The sequence below is a fragment of the Lepisma saccharinum genome, chromosome 19, assembly GCF_977018435.1.
Source record: "Lepisma saccharinum chromosome 19, izLepSacc3.1, whole genome shotgun sequence".
Classification (NCBI taxonomy): domain Eukaryota; kingdom Metazoa; phylum Arthropoda; class Insecta; order Zygentoma; family Lepismatidae; genus Lepisma; species Lepisma saccharinum.
In genome coordinates this window covers 66,659,146-66,677,120 of record NC_139247.1, presented here as the reverse complement: position 1 = coordinate 66,677,120, position 17,975 = coordinate 66,659,146, and the positions used below count along the sequence as shown (strand labels likewise).

At 37.8% G+C, this 17,975-nt stretch overlaps 1 protein-coding gene across 1 annotated transcript in view; it reads right to left on the bottom strand.

The window, feature by feature from the left end:
- Positions 1-444: 444 nt before the first annotated feature.
- LOC146003181 (uncharacterized) overlaps positions 445-17,975 on the bottom strand; it is a 123,167-nt gene continuing 105,636 nt past the window's right edge. Inside the window, exons 5-9 of the mRNA XM_083141366.1 lie at positions 15,957-16,168; positions 14,631-14,813; positions 4,824-5,018; positions 2,632-2,788; positions 445-1,883 (exon numbers count right to left, since the gene is read on the bottom strand). Of these exons, the coding sequence (XP_082997492.1) occupies positions 1,249-1,883; positions 2,632-2,788; positions 4,824-5,018; positions 14,631-14,813; positions 15,957-16,168 (1,382 nt within the window). The 3' untranslated portion in view covers positions 445-1,248. The remainder of the gene's footprint in view (positions 1,884-2,631; positions 2,789-4,823; positions 5,019-14,630; positions 14,814-15,956; positions 16,169-17,975) is intronic.

Genomic DNA, 17,975 nt, shown 5'->3' with positions numbered 1-17,975 from the left:
TTGACATACTGGGTCCACGTGAAATAATAGTGACTGAAAAATTAGCAATTCTTAGTGCTCTAGTTGAATTCGAGAACATTTACAGTACTTTTGTTTCATTTTAGAATTTATTCTGCTTTTGAAACTTAATAATTAATTCTTGCTACTTAAATTTTGCAGTGATCAACTTTTGATATTATCACTTCATATACTTATAACATGTTACAACCTTCAGGATCCAATCTCATGTTCTTGTATTTTTATCAGAGGATACAAGTAAACGATCTTATGACATTAAAATATAACTATATTAACTACAGAATAAATTAACTTAACCAAGGTTTTTATCACAGCATTTATAAAGGAAATTCACACAAAAGATTAGCCACTTAATATTCCTTGTATGAAAAAGTTATTAAATTGAGCAAATATGAAAGTTACATTCCAATTAATATTTTATATGTTTTACATAACAATATGCAAAAACGTTTACAGAGGGGATACTATGACATATGAATGTCTAATCTATTATCATATTTGAATGTTAAATTAAATATATCGCTCTGAATAACAGGGTTTTGACGTAATTAAGTGTTATGAATAGAGACTTTCATAAACAAATCTTAAGCCTACTCTTAGAACTGAATACAGGTTAAATGAAAATGATTATTCATACTTATACAGTATTAGTAATGCACGCAAAGCAGAAAGGGTGTGTTTTTGATTCGAAAAAAATATTTATATGAAGTGTTTGGATGATAAAATATATAAGATAAATAATAAATGGTGTATGAAAGACATGTAATTTTGGAAGTTAAATTAAATTTGCAGCATGATTTTGTAACAGAGTTGAAAGCAGTAATTTTCAGATTTATTTTCATAAATTTAAAGCAAAGTTTTCTTATATACAAAATTGTCTTTCTTTTCTGTACATCAAATGGTGTACACATAATCAACGAGATATATATTCATTTGACCTGGCAATAGACATTTTAGTCACAACATCAAAGTATTAAAAATGCTTGAATATAGGACGGTATTTATATAGAGGTAAGTATACATTTATATATGTCCAAATATGCGAATAAACGAGGAAGAACTATGGAATAATGTAAGTCATTTTCATGCTATCTATATAACAGTAGACACTTGTTATCACGGTATTATCGAGGCACTATAAATCGGACGAAAAATATTTTGTAATTTTCCACTGAAGTCTGTCCCACTGTCACAATATGATATTGATGTAGAAACTCAAATCTCTTTCCGCTAAACTACTCTAATCTCATCTTGTACGTCCGAAGATATGTTTGGTTGGTTGCTGGGAGCAGGAGGATTTCTGTTGTTCCTATTGGCTGGCGAAGGAAGGTACCTTTCCTCAGAGAAATCAGAATCATCGTCCTCATCGTCGTTTCTAGTGCAGAGTCTCTCAAAGTCTTTGGTAGAGACGGAAAGCTTCGAGTCGATGGACGCATCCAGACGCGTCATCTTGGACGACTCTGGCTGAGGAGAAGGCTGGGTAGTGTCTATCTTAGGCACCTGCAACGTGTTCCCACCGGTTGGTGCTTCTGGATGCTCCACGTGTTTCGCGACAGGCTGGGACACGCGCCTGATGTCTCTGGACCTCGAGAGCATTTTCAGGATCTGGAATTCCCTCATCTCAGGGGCGGAGCAGCTGCGATTAAGCTTGGGACGTGGGTCGGAGAGGCTGCATCCGGGGACCGCAGGTTCATCTTTATCTTCTGGTTCTGGAGGCCTGATGTGGTATGTTATGTAATGAGGCCTAAAGGTTTCGTGCTCCAGGTACACTCTGACCCCGTCTTCGTGCCTTCTGGGAATTTCTTTGTAATAATATTTCTCTAAATTCTTCTCTCCCCATAGGCAAGGGTCACAGAAAATAGCGGCTGGAATATAAGAAAACACATTTATATGATAAGTTTATTTCTTAACATCATAACATAGTAATATTTAATATATCCCCATAGTGGGCGTTAAACCAAACAGGTAAAAAAAAGAATAGTTCGGACGTGATTATACAAAGAGAAATAGGTTTTACTCTTGCTTTCAGACTTAAACAAGCTTAAGATGATAAAGAATAGTATATTTTTACATGAGATGGCGATAATGTTTTGCTCCTAAATTGGCATCGTAATGAATTAAAATCAATAAATGACTATGAAAAACTAAATATGCTGACCAAGGCAGTAATTTATTTTATTAAAAACATAAACTAAACGTAACGTTTCAACCTTCTAGCAAGGTCTTCTTTAGACTCTGTATCAAGTACAAAAGTATCAAGTACAAGACTTTTGTTCTTGATACAGAGTCTGAAGAAGACCTTGCTAGAAGGTTGAAACGTTACGTTTAGTTTATGTTTTTAATAAAATAAATTACTGCCTTGGTCAGCATATTTAGTTTTTCATAATCATGGAAACAAGGCTTAATGGTGTTACAATAAATGACTATGGTGTTCTCATCGTGAAAGAGGCTAAATATATGTGCAGAATTAGAGTATGTAAAACATATCATAGCAAGAAGGAAAGATGTAATAATTGTTTGATTACTGAATTTCTCGGGAGGCTATTGAAAACATAAAAGTAGAATACAGCCCCAAAGCACATAACCAGTTGCAAAACAAGTGAAGCGACTCACGCAAGTTGTTGTACTTGTAGATTGGCATTTTCAGATTCTCTTCTTCGCTTTCTGCTGGCTCAAGTGTGTGGAAGACTCTTTGGAGAGGGACTGTTCCAATAATCACCGGCATTTCGATCACCATTGGCTGTGCTTCACCTTCGATTTCGACAGCAAACTGGGGAAGAAGAGCATCATTTATCAAAAAACTGCATAATATTAATTAATGCTTTAATGTTTGTTTTAAGAGTACAGAGCCCCTATTCAGGGGTGGGACAGAGTTAGAGAGACATTACCAAAGGAAATAAGAACATGGTGGTCATAAGGGATGGAAGTAGATGGTTAGAAAAACACTTAAAAAGGAAGATAGGCATTTGGTTATCGCTTATTGTTAGCTTAGAATTGTTATGGTTATCATCTATTGTTGGATTAGAATTGTTATGGTTAACATCTATTTTTGGCTTAGAATTGTTATGGTAACCATCTTTGTTGGATTAGAATTGTTATAGTTAGCATCTATTATTGGATTAGAATTGTTATGGTTATCATCTATTATTGGATTAGAATTGTTATGGTTATCATCTATTGTTGGATTAGAATTGTTATGGTTATCATCTATTGTTGGATTAGAATTGTTATGGTTATCATCTATTGTTGGATTAGAATTGTTATGGTTATCATCTATTGTTGGATTAGAATTTTTATGGTTACCATGTATTGTTGGCTTAGGATTGTTATGGTTACCATCTATTGTTGGCTTAGAATTGTTATGGTTATCATCTATTGTTGGATTAGAATTGTTATGGTTATCATCTATTGTTGGATTAGAATTGTTATGGTTATCATCTATTGTTGGATTAGAATTGTTATGGTTATCATCTATTGTTGGATTAGAATTGTTATGGTTATCATCTATTGTTGGATTAGAATTGTTATGGTTATCATCTATTGTTGGATTAGAATTGTTATGGTTATCATCTATTGTTGGATTAGAATTTTTATGGTTACCATGTATTGTTGGCTTAGGATTGTTATGGTTACCATCTATTGTTGGCTTAGAATTGTTATGGTTACCATCTATTGTTGGATTAGAATTGTTATGGTTACCATCTATTGTTGGATTAGAATTGTTATGGTTACCATCTATTGTTGGCTTAGAATTGTTATGGTTACCATCTATTGTTGGCTTAGAATTGTTATGGTTACCATCTATTGTTGGCTTAGGATTGTTATGGTTACCTTCTTTTGGTTTAGTGTTATGATTATCATCTATTGTTAACTAAATTCTTATGGTTGTCTATTGTTGAATTAGAATTGTTATGGTTATCATCTACGTTATTGACTCAATATGTCTTTCATATGCTGACGATGAAAAAGTTTTTAGGGAAATAAAACTGGGTCACATGTTTTAAAGTTACAAACCGATCTTCAGAGAGTGGTACAATGGTGAGAAAACAATGATGGAAATTGATCTTAGTAAATACAATGTGATTAGATATACTAGGAAACCACACTTTGTTATTTCCAATTATTTTATTACACTTCAAAAGGTTTTTACCGTGTTCTACTTATGAGGATCAAGGAATAATTATTATTTGATGAACACGTAAAAGAAACTTGTAAGAAAGCTTAAAGGTTACTGAGTTTTTATATTTTTAATTGGACTTCTTTTAAGAAATTGGAAACGTTCCGATATTTTTATGTCACAATTATACGTCCCATGCCAGAATATGGTAGTGAATTATTGAGATCGCCAGCTGAATGTCGTACACATGAAGTAGAATCAGTTCAGAAATTATTTATCAGGTTATTGTGTACGAAAATCCAGAATTCTTATGCTACGTTTAAATATAGGGAATGGATGGAAACGTAATCTACAAATCTGTATTTAAATAGTAACGAAATAAGTGTATTTGTTCATAAAATGCTCTCATCAAAGATTGATAGTGACTGTCTCTCGAGACCTATTGCTGACAAGGTTCCTAACCTAACCTAACCTAAGACACTATTCCCTCATTTCAGTAAATAGTAACAATGTTGGTGGACTAATGAAAATTCTTATAGATAATTTAAAGGATGGTGTATTGCGAACTAATTGAACATGGTGCTGTATCTGTATTTAGCGACGCTAAATATAAAAAATACAGGTACTGAACGGTTAATTATGTATGTAGTTTTCCAAAACTTTTACAAGAAGGATATATTTGACTCACATCTACTCTATAGTCGACGTCTATCATCTTGCAATATTCGCTGAGCTTGTAGTTGGCAGCAACCGGTGGTATGGGGATGAATATACCGTCCCATTCATCCGAGTCCCCAGGTCGAACCTCGCCACGGTATGCCGAGTGGATTTGCAGCTCGTCTCTTTTATGACGGAAACCTTTACTGGAAGAATACGTCACAACCTGTAAAGGCGGAGAAAACATTAGTAACCCATGACGATTAACATAGACAGAAATTTTATGTCATTACATATCTTTTCCTCCGTATGTAAAAGTAAAGTAAAGTGCTCCCCTGCGCTTTGCACCACGCCATGAAGGCATATAGGGGGTGTGGAATTAAGGTCCCACACTTTGTTGTTCACTGCCGAAGGATGTGATCAGCACCACGCCCCTGGCCGCCTTTACCCCCTAGAGTTTCCTCCAGGTACACACCTTATACGACGCTGGGTGGATATAGTCATGCAAAAACTATAAATGTCGGCAAATTACAATGTTAGGAATCATATAGAGTCACTCGGGGGAATATGCCCATCGGGGTTAAATGCCCAACCCCTCGTATCTCGCGCAACGTTAATGTTATGGCAACTCTGCGACTCTTGTTTGAAAGCGCCCTCCGTGGTGAGACGAGGCAGCAGGTTTGGAGCTTGTGAGAAGAGTCTGAAGCCATCCAGGGTTAATTTCATGAGGGAAGAAGACAATTTTTGAGGTAATAATTTTCTGGACGTTGGTGTATTAAGAGTGTGCAATAATATTCCAAGAGAGAAAGAAACTGAATTATATTTGGTGTAAAGATCAAGAGTCAGGGAAACATATCTGCAGAATGAAACTGCCGCATGGTGCTCAGAGTTGCCAACCCAGTGATTCAATTTTCTGCTTGTAGCTGTGGGGTGATATGCCCACAGAAATTAAGTACAATATGCCCATGTGCATTATTATGAGAAAAACGGACCACAATGTGACTGGATCCTGTGTATTCGTTGTAGTATGTGCATGCATGAAATATGTACCAAATTCACGTCCATGTGTCTAAAGTGCAATGCAATTTCTCACAAATGTAAAAAAAAAACAGTAAAAGAGGCTATGGTAAATTCAAAATAAATGTTGTTAGAAACGCTATGCTTGTCTATACAAATGATGTTCTGTTTACGAAACAAACGTTAATAACCTTCCAGTTAATGCTGTGTATTATTTTCCTTCAAATATGTCATGTCAAGTATTACAACAATTGTTTCTTGTATTGGGCATTTTACCCCTAATGGGTGGGAATTTTACCCTGAACAGGGGTGATTTGCCCAAATTGATGTTCATCTGTTTTAATTGCTATGGTTCGTTTGCTAGAAGACTTACAGTAATAAAACTTATAGGTAACAATAACAAAACGTGTAGCTTTAATTTGACATCCTTTTCATTGCGACACTCCTTCATTTAGCGAAGCTATAAACCGCCAAAAAAAGTTGGGCGTATTCCCCCGAGTGACTCTATTATTATTTTACAGTACCCTTCGGCATGTAAATACACATGGATCTGATGTACCATAAAAATAGATTAAGTGGTATCTGACTCTGATTGATATCTGTGTATTCTGAAGGAGTGCAAAAAGAAAAAGATCTGATCATCAACAAAGTGATAGGCTGGATGTTTACAGAAAGGAAGAATGGAAGGCGAATCCACTTTCTATCTAAATAGTAGGCTCGAGTTTGAACTTGTATACAACGCCAAAGTATTTTCAATCCAATTTGAGTTTTATTGATTGATTAATTTGATCTATTTTACTTCACTTTTTGTGCCACTTTTGGCTAATTTGCGAGGATGGGGATAAGTGGTGATATGATGAAATTGATGAATGGACACTCGCAAAGGTCCATTCCCAGGCCATGGAACTCGGGACCCCTGGCATGTGCTAACCACTCCGCCACGGCGGCCTGCAATTTGAATTTTATGATTTATATGATTTATAAAGTAGTAGTCGTAGTAACTAATAATAATAACAATAGCAATAATAATAATAATAGCTAATAATAATAATAATAATAATAATAATAATAATAATAAACGTTTCTATGACACTGCCTCCCCGTGAGAAAAATCTTGCGGGCGCCTTTGTATATGATTCTGAAATTTTATCATTGGCTGCTTTTTTTCACCACGTTCTAAATCCCATCATTTTCCTGTCGTGGTTGCGCACCTGGTAATGAAATACAATTTGGAAATAAAAACGTTCATCTGTTCCACAAGTGACATCTTGTGACTGAAACCACGCCCGTAGCCAGGCAGGGGCCAGGGGTGCTCACCCCCCCTGACACTGCCGTCAGCCCCCTTGACATTAGGGAAAACAATCTTGTGTAATTTGTTTTCAGTAAAGAGTGAATATATTATTCTGCTCCCAAATTTGAAGGATACATTCACAGGGAATGAACATCAGCTATTACATTCGTTCATCTTATTTATAAAAAATCTAAATAGCGGCACGTATTTAGAAGATTCTCTTCTCTAGACTTTAGAAGGTTCCTTTATAAGGCAGTTTCTTTATCTGTTCCCCTGTTGCGAGCTGCAACCTCCCGATTAGACAGAAATCTGTAACTTTGACACGACGTCATCAAGCAAATTCCCTCGGTATCTGCGTTCAACATTACAAAGGGGAGTTTTATTGTTTCGGCCAGGGAGTGGAATGTATGCTAGTCACCATGACTGAATACTGTCCATTTTTCTCGTGTGATATAAATATCTGTATCATCAAAAGTAGTATAGAGTGTTGATATGATCCACATTTTTATGTGACGTCACCAGTAGAAAATATGTCACTAATGTATTTATTTTTGTGAAGGAAAGCGTAATTTCTTTGTTATTATTTAATAATGCACCTTGTTTATAATGTATATCTTTTGTTTATTGTTTATTGTATTTTATGCTACATTATGGGTAATTTAATGTATCTTTGTTTGAGAGAGTGCTCTATACGAATTTGTATTTCTAAAACATGCATAGATGTCAACTTTGTTGGTAGAATCTTTTTGTAAATAGTGAGTGATACATCTGTACTTGAATCGAGGATATCGCGTAAGAAATAACACACTTTTTCGCCACGGATCGACGAAGCTTTTAAACTTAAAAAGAACTCCTCGGTGTTGTGCATACATCTTGGTATGGTAGTTCGGGGCACAAGGTAGGCCTATGTGATCATAGGCTTGCCGATAGCCACGCATTGAGTTTATGCGTTTTAGTTGAGTCAATTCATCGACAAAGGGAAATCCTCGCCTTCGTCTCAAGTATATTTGCATTATAATTGCAATAAATAAAGAATAAAACCTTTCAGTTTATACATAGTGCAGTAATGTGGTTTTATTTCTCTGTGCTGTGAATATTGTCTTTGCCTAACACTATCCCTGTACCTGAGAGGAGTCTGTGTACTTCACCGAGTCTCATCGTTCAACGCTGAATATTATTAAGTTAATATTAATAGTATAATAATACAACGCGTCAACTGGCACGAACGTATCAGTGTGTGGTAAAAGATGATTTCAGTAGCAGTCAATTGACACTTCAAGCGATATTTTAAAAGATACTAGTATTTAGAAAAAATGCAATATTTATATGATGTTTCTAATATATATATGAGGGAAGCAAACGCACTGCGAACAGCTTCTTGAAGTTCCCCAGTTGTCTGATAACGATTATGGGCGACTTTCTGATTGATGTGACCCCATAGCGCATTATCACAAGATGTCAGATTTGGACTTTGGGGTGGCCGTTTTAGAGGTGCTGGTAAATTTGGCGATCCACGTCCAATCCATTTGTCTGAACACATCATTGCGGTATTCTCTTAAAATGGCCACCCCGAAATCCAGATCTGAAATCTTATGTTACGGTGGATTTCACATTGCACCTCGAGGCGAATAATACTGTGCCATGAAAATGGCGGTGTGCACACAGATCCTCTATAGTAAATGGTGGTCATTGGTCTGATTTCATGGCTACCATCCTCTCATCATACGCATGCTGTTAAAATCAAATTCTGCAGGTTTATCTACAATTCAAAGGGGGGAAATAGGACTTTTGGTACACCCTGTGTATGTGTGTGTGTGTGTATATATATATATATATATATATATATATAAAAACTTAATGAACCCTACTGTCCCCTCTATCACACCATATTTACCTTTATTTAATACTGTTAAACTTTTGAAAACTGAACTTGGTTTACAAAGCCCCCCCTGATAATCCATGAGCCCCCCTGGATATCAATTCTAGCTACGGGCCTGACTGAAACACTAACATATCTTCCGTTTTCCGGCTTGGTGCGGGGTGTAAAAGATGGTGCTTCCCAAACACACCCAAATGTCAACATCCCTTCCACGTCCTCGAACCTGGACGGCATTTTGCAGACTATTGAGGCTGTGGCGTTTGGACTCAGTCTGTGGGGGGCGTGTTCTGTCATCCATACATATTTGTGATTGTCCCTTCATCTATCTCGTCATCATTCATCATCATTTTCGGAATTAGACAAAAGAGGCAGAAACGCAACGCGATGTAAAATTAATCAATATAATAGTGTCATGATTAACCTATCTGTGCATAAAGCTGACCTCCCGTTCCCCAACGTCCTCACGTGAGTACAAAGTTGACCGCGCAATGTTGTTTGGTCATGCCATCTTGTATGGATTGTGTTGGTAACACTGGAGGAACATGAAGACGAAAAATCGATGGAAAAGTCTATGACGTCATAACGAAAAGGATACGTCACGTAAACCGGAAGTTTTCAACCTGCAACTGCTTTAATGTGGTCTCAGGCCACCGCTAATACTTTAAAAAGCCAAGGCTGCTTGCATGGTGATACAGTGCCCCCTTCCTACCCCCACCCATATTTCATCTTCCTTTCCTTCTCGAAGGCTAAGGCCTGCACAGTCGAAATAAACCTTGAGGAGAAAAGTTAACCTCTTTGTCCTCTATCTCGTGGGGAGTAAATCAAATGGGGCACAATTTCAATGAGCATGATATTTTTCATACAAGGACGACACGGGAGTCTGGCTTTACTGTTGGCGTGTTTTGTATACTGCAGTCGAGACGGTGACACTTTTTGGCACTCTTTGCCTTCTAATTGGTTCCAAAGTGTTTGGTGTCTGCAAAGTTTGCACCACGTTCTGGAACGGTGTACGTTGTGGTGTATACTCACTTGGTACATTGGCCTCCCCGATGGCGCAGTGGTAGCGTCGTCGCCTTGTGATCAAGGGGTCCCGGGTTCGATACCCGGTGGAGGCACATGTGGTTCGGATCCCACTTTGAACTGTAGGTCCAGTCCCGATTAGCCTTACTGTGCACCAAATCAAATCAAAAAATCAAAATCACTTGGTACATGTTAACCAATCAAATTGATGTTGAAAGCAGCAGACAGGCGTTTGTTGAATCTTTTGGACTTGAACACCGCTTATTGTCCCCTTGGTTCAACACGATTCTTCGCCGCAACCGAATTGCGCACACTTTAGATCTAGAATTGCGCACAAATCTCACTGACCTGTTTTGCGCACAGATTTTGATCCAACGTTGCCACTTTGATAGCTTTAAAGTCTGTGCGCAAAACTGTTTTTTTTTTCTTTAGACAAGAAGAGAGAGAGAAATTAGAAATAAAATAGTAAATCTATTGAGGATGAAATAAAAAAAATAATTTGACCAGTAAATGTAGCACGTCAAGATACAATTTTCATACCAATTTACATAATACAGTAACTCAACATTGATGTTTTCAAGATACAATTTTCATACCAATTTACATAATACAGTAACTCAACATTGATGTTTTCAAGATACAATTTTCATACCAATTTACCCAAACTCAAATGTTAGGTTAGGTTACATTCTAATCCACCAATCAGGTTCATCCTCCATTCCTATCTAATGCTACCCTTTCAGTAAAAACACGTGTAAGTCCATACACAGAGACACACAAACAAACACAACAGAAGTGAGAACGGCTTGAGAACATTTTACATCTGACAACATCGCCTCATTGTTTTGTGCGCAATCCTGTACCTTGTGACAGCTTGTCAACGGCTTATCAGATACCACTGACAAAACCGGAAAAGTGTGTGCAATCCGGCTGTAGCCGATTTCTTTGCACCAGCCTGACTGACACTGGAAACACCTGCACTACACCTGGCGTCAAGAAATGTAACTAACTAACAGCGGCTACTGAGTCCAAACGCTAAAGGGGAGGTAATACATTGAGGAGTATTTCAGACCGAAGCGACACTTGTAGCATAGAACCGAACCATCAGTAATCACTGTAACTTTTCGAATCAAAGCAACACGACAAATTGCACGTGTCGCTTGGACTGGACCGTGCATTGTATCAGTCCGTAGTACGCGCATGCACGGTGAATGTTTTGCTTTAGGGAGATATCACACGATACAAGTCGCCTGACGATTTCACCCGTCGAACGCAGGCTTGTTGATGATTGGCTTGTTCCCAAGCGTCATAGACGCTTGTTGCTTCGGTGTAAATTCTACGTGTCGCTTGCAGCTTGTAGCTGCAAATCCCCCTTATGGATATTTCAGACCGAAGCGAAAGGCCACACATGCCGCTTGGGAACGAACTAATTACCGAAAACGTTTCTAGCGGCATGACAGGCCACACAAGCCTGTTTTCCATTGGTGAAATCCTCAAGCGACAATTGTAGCATGTGTCTTCCGTGAGAAATCTCCCTACTGGAGCTTTCAGACCGATCTACATGTCGCTCGGACTGAAACGTTTTCTCAACAGCGTGCATCGTGTCGCCTCGGTCTTGTGTTCAAGCATGCGCAGTGAATGTTCTTTCAGGGAGCTTTCACACCGAATCAACAGTGGAGTTCACACGGACCACTTACGTTCAGTCAGTGTTGTTGTTAAGTTCTTGCTGCAGATAGCACTTTTTGCTGTATTCCAAAACGGAACACTTTATTCTAAGCATCAACGTGGACTAATTATATTTGAGTAATTAGGTATTAATAATATTTAACATACCAATATATATATAAGGTCTCTCTGATGGCGTAGTGGTAACGTCGTCGCCTTGTCCACTGTAGGTCCAGTCCCGATTAGTCTTCTGTGCATAAGATGGACTTAAAACTCAAATCACACCATACCAATATTCAACATATGATGGATTTAGAACCATACGTTTGCTTGAGGCTACTGTATGTATACACTTCTTGCATTCATTACTGCTTTCACTTTTCTGTACAGTAATACAACATTGAAACTTTGCACAGTTGCCTAGTATTTAAGCCAAATGTCCATGCCTTGAGTTCTATTTCAATGCAGTAGAACAGGAAAACAGGCAACATGAAGAGGCTTGCCGTAGTCTGTGAGTCAAGGATATAGTTGTAATCTGAACCACCCCCTGCCATGTTTTGCTTTTTTCCCCCTTAACGTTTCACCTTCACAGAAGAGAAGATAGCACACTAAAATGATGAGGATTCAACTCGAACACGCAACCTAGGTTCCCCAACCAACGTAGGTTATTTGAATGCACGCTAGATGGGGGGGCAGATGGTATCAATATTCTTCCTCGTACTTTCGTGTTGTTTCTTTCTTGTAATTCACCTACCGTGCTTCTTTAAGAACAGAAAATTGATTCCCTTTGTTGTAGCCCACAACCTCTTGATTCTTGTGCAGAATGCTGGAGTATTGAGTACAGTACGTGAAAAAGATACAAGTTTTTTTCATTACTGAATCGAGATATCGATTTGTATGCTGCTTGTTCACAGCTAGGGCGGTATAATTTTCTCAACTGCTCTGCGAATCAATTTTATTTATTGAGGTTTCGTGACCTCCATAAAGTTTGATTCAACAGACTGCATGCTTGGGACGCATGCTGATGAATTGTGGGGCAATAGTGGGGTAATTTTATAATTGTGTACTGCAGAGCGTAAGGTGTTTATTTTCTACTTTTCTACTTCGTTTAACGATAGGGTTGTTATGTGGATCAGACGTAATCTGTTTTTCTTTATCCCTCTCACTTCCCTTCTTCCCCTTCTGTTCCGTTCTATCCGATTATCTCTCCCCTCCCTTTGTTTTTTCTGTTTCCTTCTCCCTCTGTTTCTCTCCGATTATCTCTCTCTCTCACTGCTTTTTTCCTCGTGTTAACTTATCTCTTTGTTTCTCTCTTGCTATCTACATATCTCTTGTGTGTTTCTCTCTCTCCCCCTTCGTTTCTTTCTCTCAGTTCTCTCTCTCTCTCTCTCTCTCTCTGTGTGTGTGTGTGTGTGTGTGTGTGTGTGCATTTGTTTTCTCTCTCCCTGCTTATCCCTCTCTCTTCTTCTTCTTATTTTTGTTAGTTGCCTCTCTCTCTCTCTCTCTCTCCATCTCTTCTCTTTCTGTGCGTGTTTGAGTTATTTCTTCATCCCTGTTTGTCTCTTTTTCTTTATCTTTCTTTTCCTTCCCCCTCTCTATCGGATTCATTCTATCAATGTTTTTCTTTCAGATTTCCTAACACAGCTGGGATGATTTCTACAGAGCGATTACATTCCCGAAGTCATCTGAAGTTTCTTCGCTAGAACCATCGGTAAGTACTACACAGATACATACATTTTGAAAAGTAAATGTTTCCGTCGTTTGGATTTGTAATGTAAGGGAGAAAAACACCATTTATTAGCTAATCGAAAAATGATTGATTGATTGAGTTTGGTCTACTTTATGCACAGAAGGCTAATCTGGACTGGGCCAACAGTTTAAAGTGGTATCGAACCCGGGACCCCTTGAGTACAAGGAGCTAATCGGAAAAGTGGGATGAGGTATCGGGGAACAAGTTTGTGCAATCAAGCTCAACGTTCGTGCAAGTCGTACCTCGTAGCGTCCTTCACATTCGAGAGGACGTAATTTTAACTCGCCTTCGTATTGGACACAGCTGTCTCATCCATGGTCATTTTTCTGCAAATCATTTGACCCTCCAGTGTCGTGTCTGTAATGTTGGTTTAAGTGTCCGGCATATTCTTGCACGGCATATTCTTGGTGACTTTGTTTTAGCAAATGTTTTTAGCTTCTTGAGAAGTGCGGGCCTTTTACACTGTTTGTGAGGAATCCCGGCTTGGTCATAGATGTTCTCTGTGAGGGTTCCCTTCATCAATTTCATCATATCATCATTCATCATCATCTTAGCGATTAGCCGAAAGTGGTAGAAAAGTGAAGTAAAATAAACCAAATACATTTTCCCCCTGTAGTTTACGGGTATTACAAGCATATGAAAACAGTTTTTCGTTGTGACGTTTCAGGAGAGTACACGCTCCCTTCATCACATTTTTTTTTTTTTACTGGAAAGTAATTCTACAATGCAAGCAACGCGTACATACAAGAAAAACTATTAAACCAAATCAGTTGATCATTCAACCAATCATTGAAGGGTCTCTTTACACCACATTCTTAACTTTAAGGTAAGGGAGAATGCTTTCATCACATACCTTGAAGGGTACAAAATGGCCATGTATATGCCGACGCACTTAAAACCTTTAACATATTCATTCATTACTTTCTTGAGGAGGAAACTCCTCGATAATTCTAAACTCTTGTTCCTAAATCAAGAATCCTTTCATCCTTATATTTGTAATTGCGATAAAGATCTTTATTACCGCAACTGATTCTTGATTTGTTTCACAAGATTAAGGTAAATTTTTGTACAATATTTACTATTTTTGTAAAAAATTTTCCTTCCTTTACACGAGAGGCTGTTCTGGAAGTAGTATGCACAATGTTATCGATATGTAATGATAAGTCGATAGTCTATATCGTTCGATTGATCGTTTCTTCTTCTGATTGCAACTCACCTGATAGAACTTGACGGAGCTCTGCAACACCTTCTTGTCGCTCATGTTGATGACCTCCGCACACACCTCCATGCACTCCCCTGGCACGTGACCTCTTCGTTTGATGCGAGCCTCAACGATTATCGTCCCCTTCTTGCAACAGAAGAAGCAGAAGTTTGTTGTTCTTTGTCCACCAATAGAGGCCTGAAAGACGAGGCAAAGTAGTGAAATGTTAACTGTTTTCGTGTTTCTCGTTGAATACAGATTGTAAAGACATTTTTCAACAAACGTGGACATTTTATCTTGATTATTGTGTTAAAAGCTTTCCCTTTCTTTTCTGTCGGTGTTCTTTTTGTGATCATCCCATAGAGTGGAGGATGAAGAGAAGCAGAAATACCGTAAGAGAGGAAATGAAAAGAGCCAAGGAGAAAGAGGAAGTAAAGGAGAGGAAGATAGAAATTGATAAACAGGTTGTAAGGGAGAGATAGAGAGAGAAGAAGAAGGAAGAGTTAAAAAAGATAAAGATAGAGTAAAAAGGGAAATAAAAGTTGAAAGAGAAAACGAAAGTTGGAAAAGAGAGAAAGAGAGAGGCAGAAATGGAGTTGAGATGGAGGTCATGAATTCATCCTCATCGTCGCGATTACCCTAAAGAGGAAAAAGGTAAAGCTTCCCCTGTATATTGCAACACGCCATCAAAGCATAGGACGGAATATGGAGGTGGTATGAAATTCATAATCTCAGCTATTTGTGTAGGTGACCACGATCCGGCCTTTTCACCACACCAGGTTTGTCCTCCAAGTACGTATATATTAGATGATGGGTAAACCCTAGAGCCGCTCTATGCAGGGGGAATTAATATTAGTTCTATGTATTTTACACTTAAAAGCACTAAAAACAATAATAGTAGTATTAACATAAAATAACTTTCTTGAGTTACACTTGCAAACATTATGCACAACCCCAGGCTTCTCCATTAGCATAGTAGTAAGGTCGTCGCCTTGTAAGTAAGGTATCCTGGGTTCGATATCCGGTGGAGGCACACAGAGGTTCGCATCCCACTTCAAACTCTAGATCCATTCTCGATTAGCCTTTCGGTGCATGAAGTGGAGTCAAACGACAAATTCTGCAAAACCCAAACCATCCATTTATGAATCAAACCACATCTCTAAACAAGTACGCTTTTCTAAACGCTGAAAAAAAATTAAAGTTGGTCAATACCCATTTGATAGCGTTACACAATTGCATCATAACAGAATTGACGTCTTAACCTAAGAAAAGTATGCTTGTATTATGTTCAAAATTTCAAATGCCGAATTACTAATTTTATGCGAGGGAGTGACAACTCACGTCCGTTTTGTGGTTCATGTTGAGGTCGAGGGAAGAGCTGACGGTGAAGAGCGCCATCCGGCGGACGTTCGGAAGCCACATTCTCTCCAGGATGACCTCGCAGTAGTAGCGCACGTACCCATAGCGGCCCTGGAACGAGGTTGGAAGTTTCGTTGGCAGCGTGTACTGGAAGGGAAAGGCGTGCGAGCCTGTCCACAGGCACTCCTTCATACCTGGAAGAACAGAATAGGCTCTTAGATATCTATGTTGACTTAAGGCGAAGAGAGAGGCGTGCACTTATTTCAGTATCGTCGGAATGGAAACTGCTACTAAAAACAAACCTGACTATACATGAGAGTATATATATATATCTCCCAAAGTGGAAGCAATTCTTCAAGTTGGTTATCAAGCTGTACAAGATGTGTGAAGAATGAACTTTCAGCAGTCCAAGGATAGTAAAATTTTAATATTTATAGAGCCTTAATTATAAAACGAATAGTTATAACTTGATGTTAATGATTATATTCATAAGATGTTACTTATTATTATTATCCTTAAACAGATTACAGTTAGTAATAATTAAATAATAATATTATTTGTTAAAATAATTAATCATATGTAATATACGGGGTGATCCTTTTGGGTATGGATAAAATAATATGGATGTGAAATGTTTTCGGTCAAATGTAATTACCTGAAATATTGTATACAAAAGACTGAAAGGTGGGAGTTTTCATTTTTATACACTACTAACAGTTTGGTACAGTTTTCAGTTTTCTTCATGGCCTCCATTGCGAACTCTGCACAACTCATAACGGCGATTCAATTCATTTCACGTCTGGTGTAACATCTCTGGGGTGATTCTGTCGAAAGCCTGTGTGATTTTGAGTTTCAAATCGTCAATGTGGGTTTCTGTGAATAGACAGTGTCTTTAACGAAACTTCAGACGAAGAAGTCTGGAGGGGTTAAATCTGGGGAGTTGGGAGGCCAAGCAATTGAACATATTTAGCCCGTTGCTGGTTCGTAAACGCCATTTTAACCATAACAAATCAGTTCAAACTTCATTGTTGCCAACACACCACAGCAAAACTCCCATGTTTCACGCACGAAACTAACAACACGAAAATTTTCCTACTATCACATTTACGTTTCTATTGATGTTTTATTTTATCCATACCCAAATGGAAAACCCTGTATATTTCCATTTAAACGATTGCAACGTGCATGTAATACTTATATAAAGGGTGTCTCAGAAATATTTTAGTTTTTAAAACTATTAAAATATGTACTTAAATTTTTTGTATAAAGATAAATTTATTAACAAGAGAAAACTTAAACATTAAATTTTTATTTGTGGACAAGAGTATTGGACAAGTGGTGACCGTTCATGTTTTCACATTCAATTATTCTTGAACTAAAGTTTTCGATCACTTGCCGAAGAATTGCACGAGGAATTGCATTGATTTCATCTGTAATGCTTGGCTTCAGTTCTCACAAATTTTGTGGCATTGGGGTGTATACCTCACTCTTTCAGTAAGTGTTTTCAAACTTTTTCACCCAATATTTAATTAAATTTGCGCTTGGGACGTCTCTCATTCCTGCCAGGTTATAATGATGCCGGCACAGCAACATAAGAATCATTATTCTTATAAAACGCACGTTGTTGCCCCGTAAAGCGCTCCATGGTAACTAAAAATTAACAATGTTGCCAAGCGTTTGCGATCTATCTCATTTCTTCGTTATGTGCGAATTGCCCCAGAGGGCGGTTTCAAGAACGAGAATATTTCTGAGACACCCCTTATAAACAATATTGTCATTCTTCATTGTTGTGTTCATTGTAAGAACAAATTCATAGTTCTGTTCTCAACTTTTGAAAAATCTATCAAAACATGTCCTAACTTTTACTTGTTCAGACTACATACACTTAATTATTTCCATTAATAAGATATTTTTGAAAAACTCAATATGCTGTCCAAGGCAGTAATTTATTTTATTATAAAACATAAACTAAACGTAACGTTTCAACCTTCTAGCAAGGTC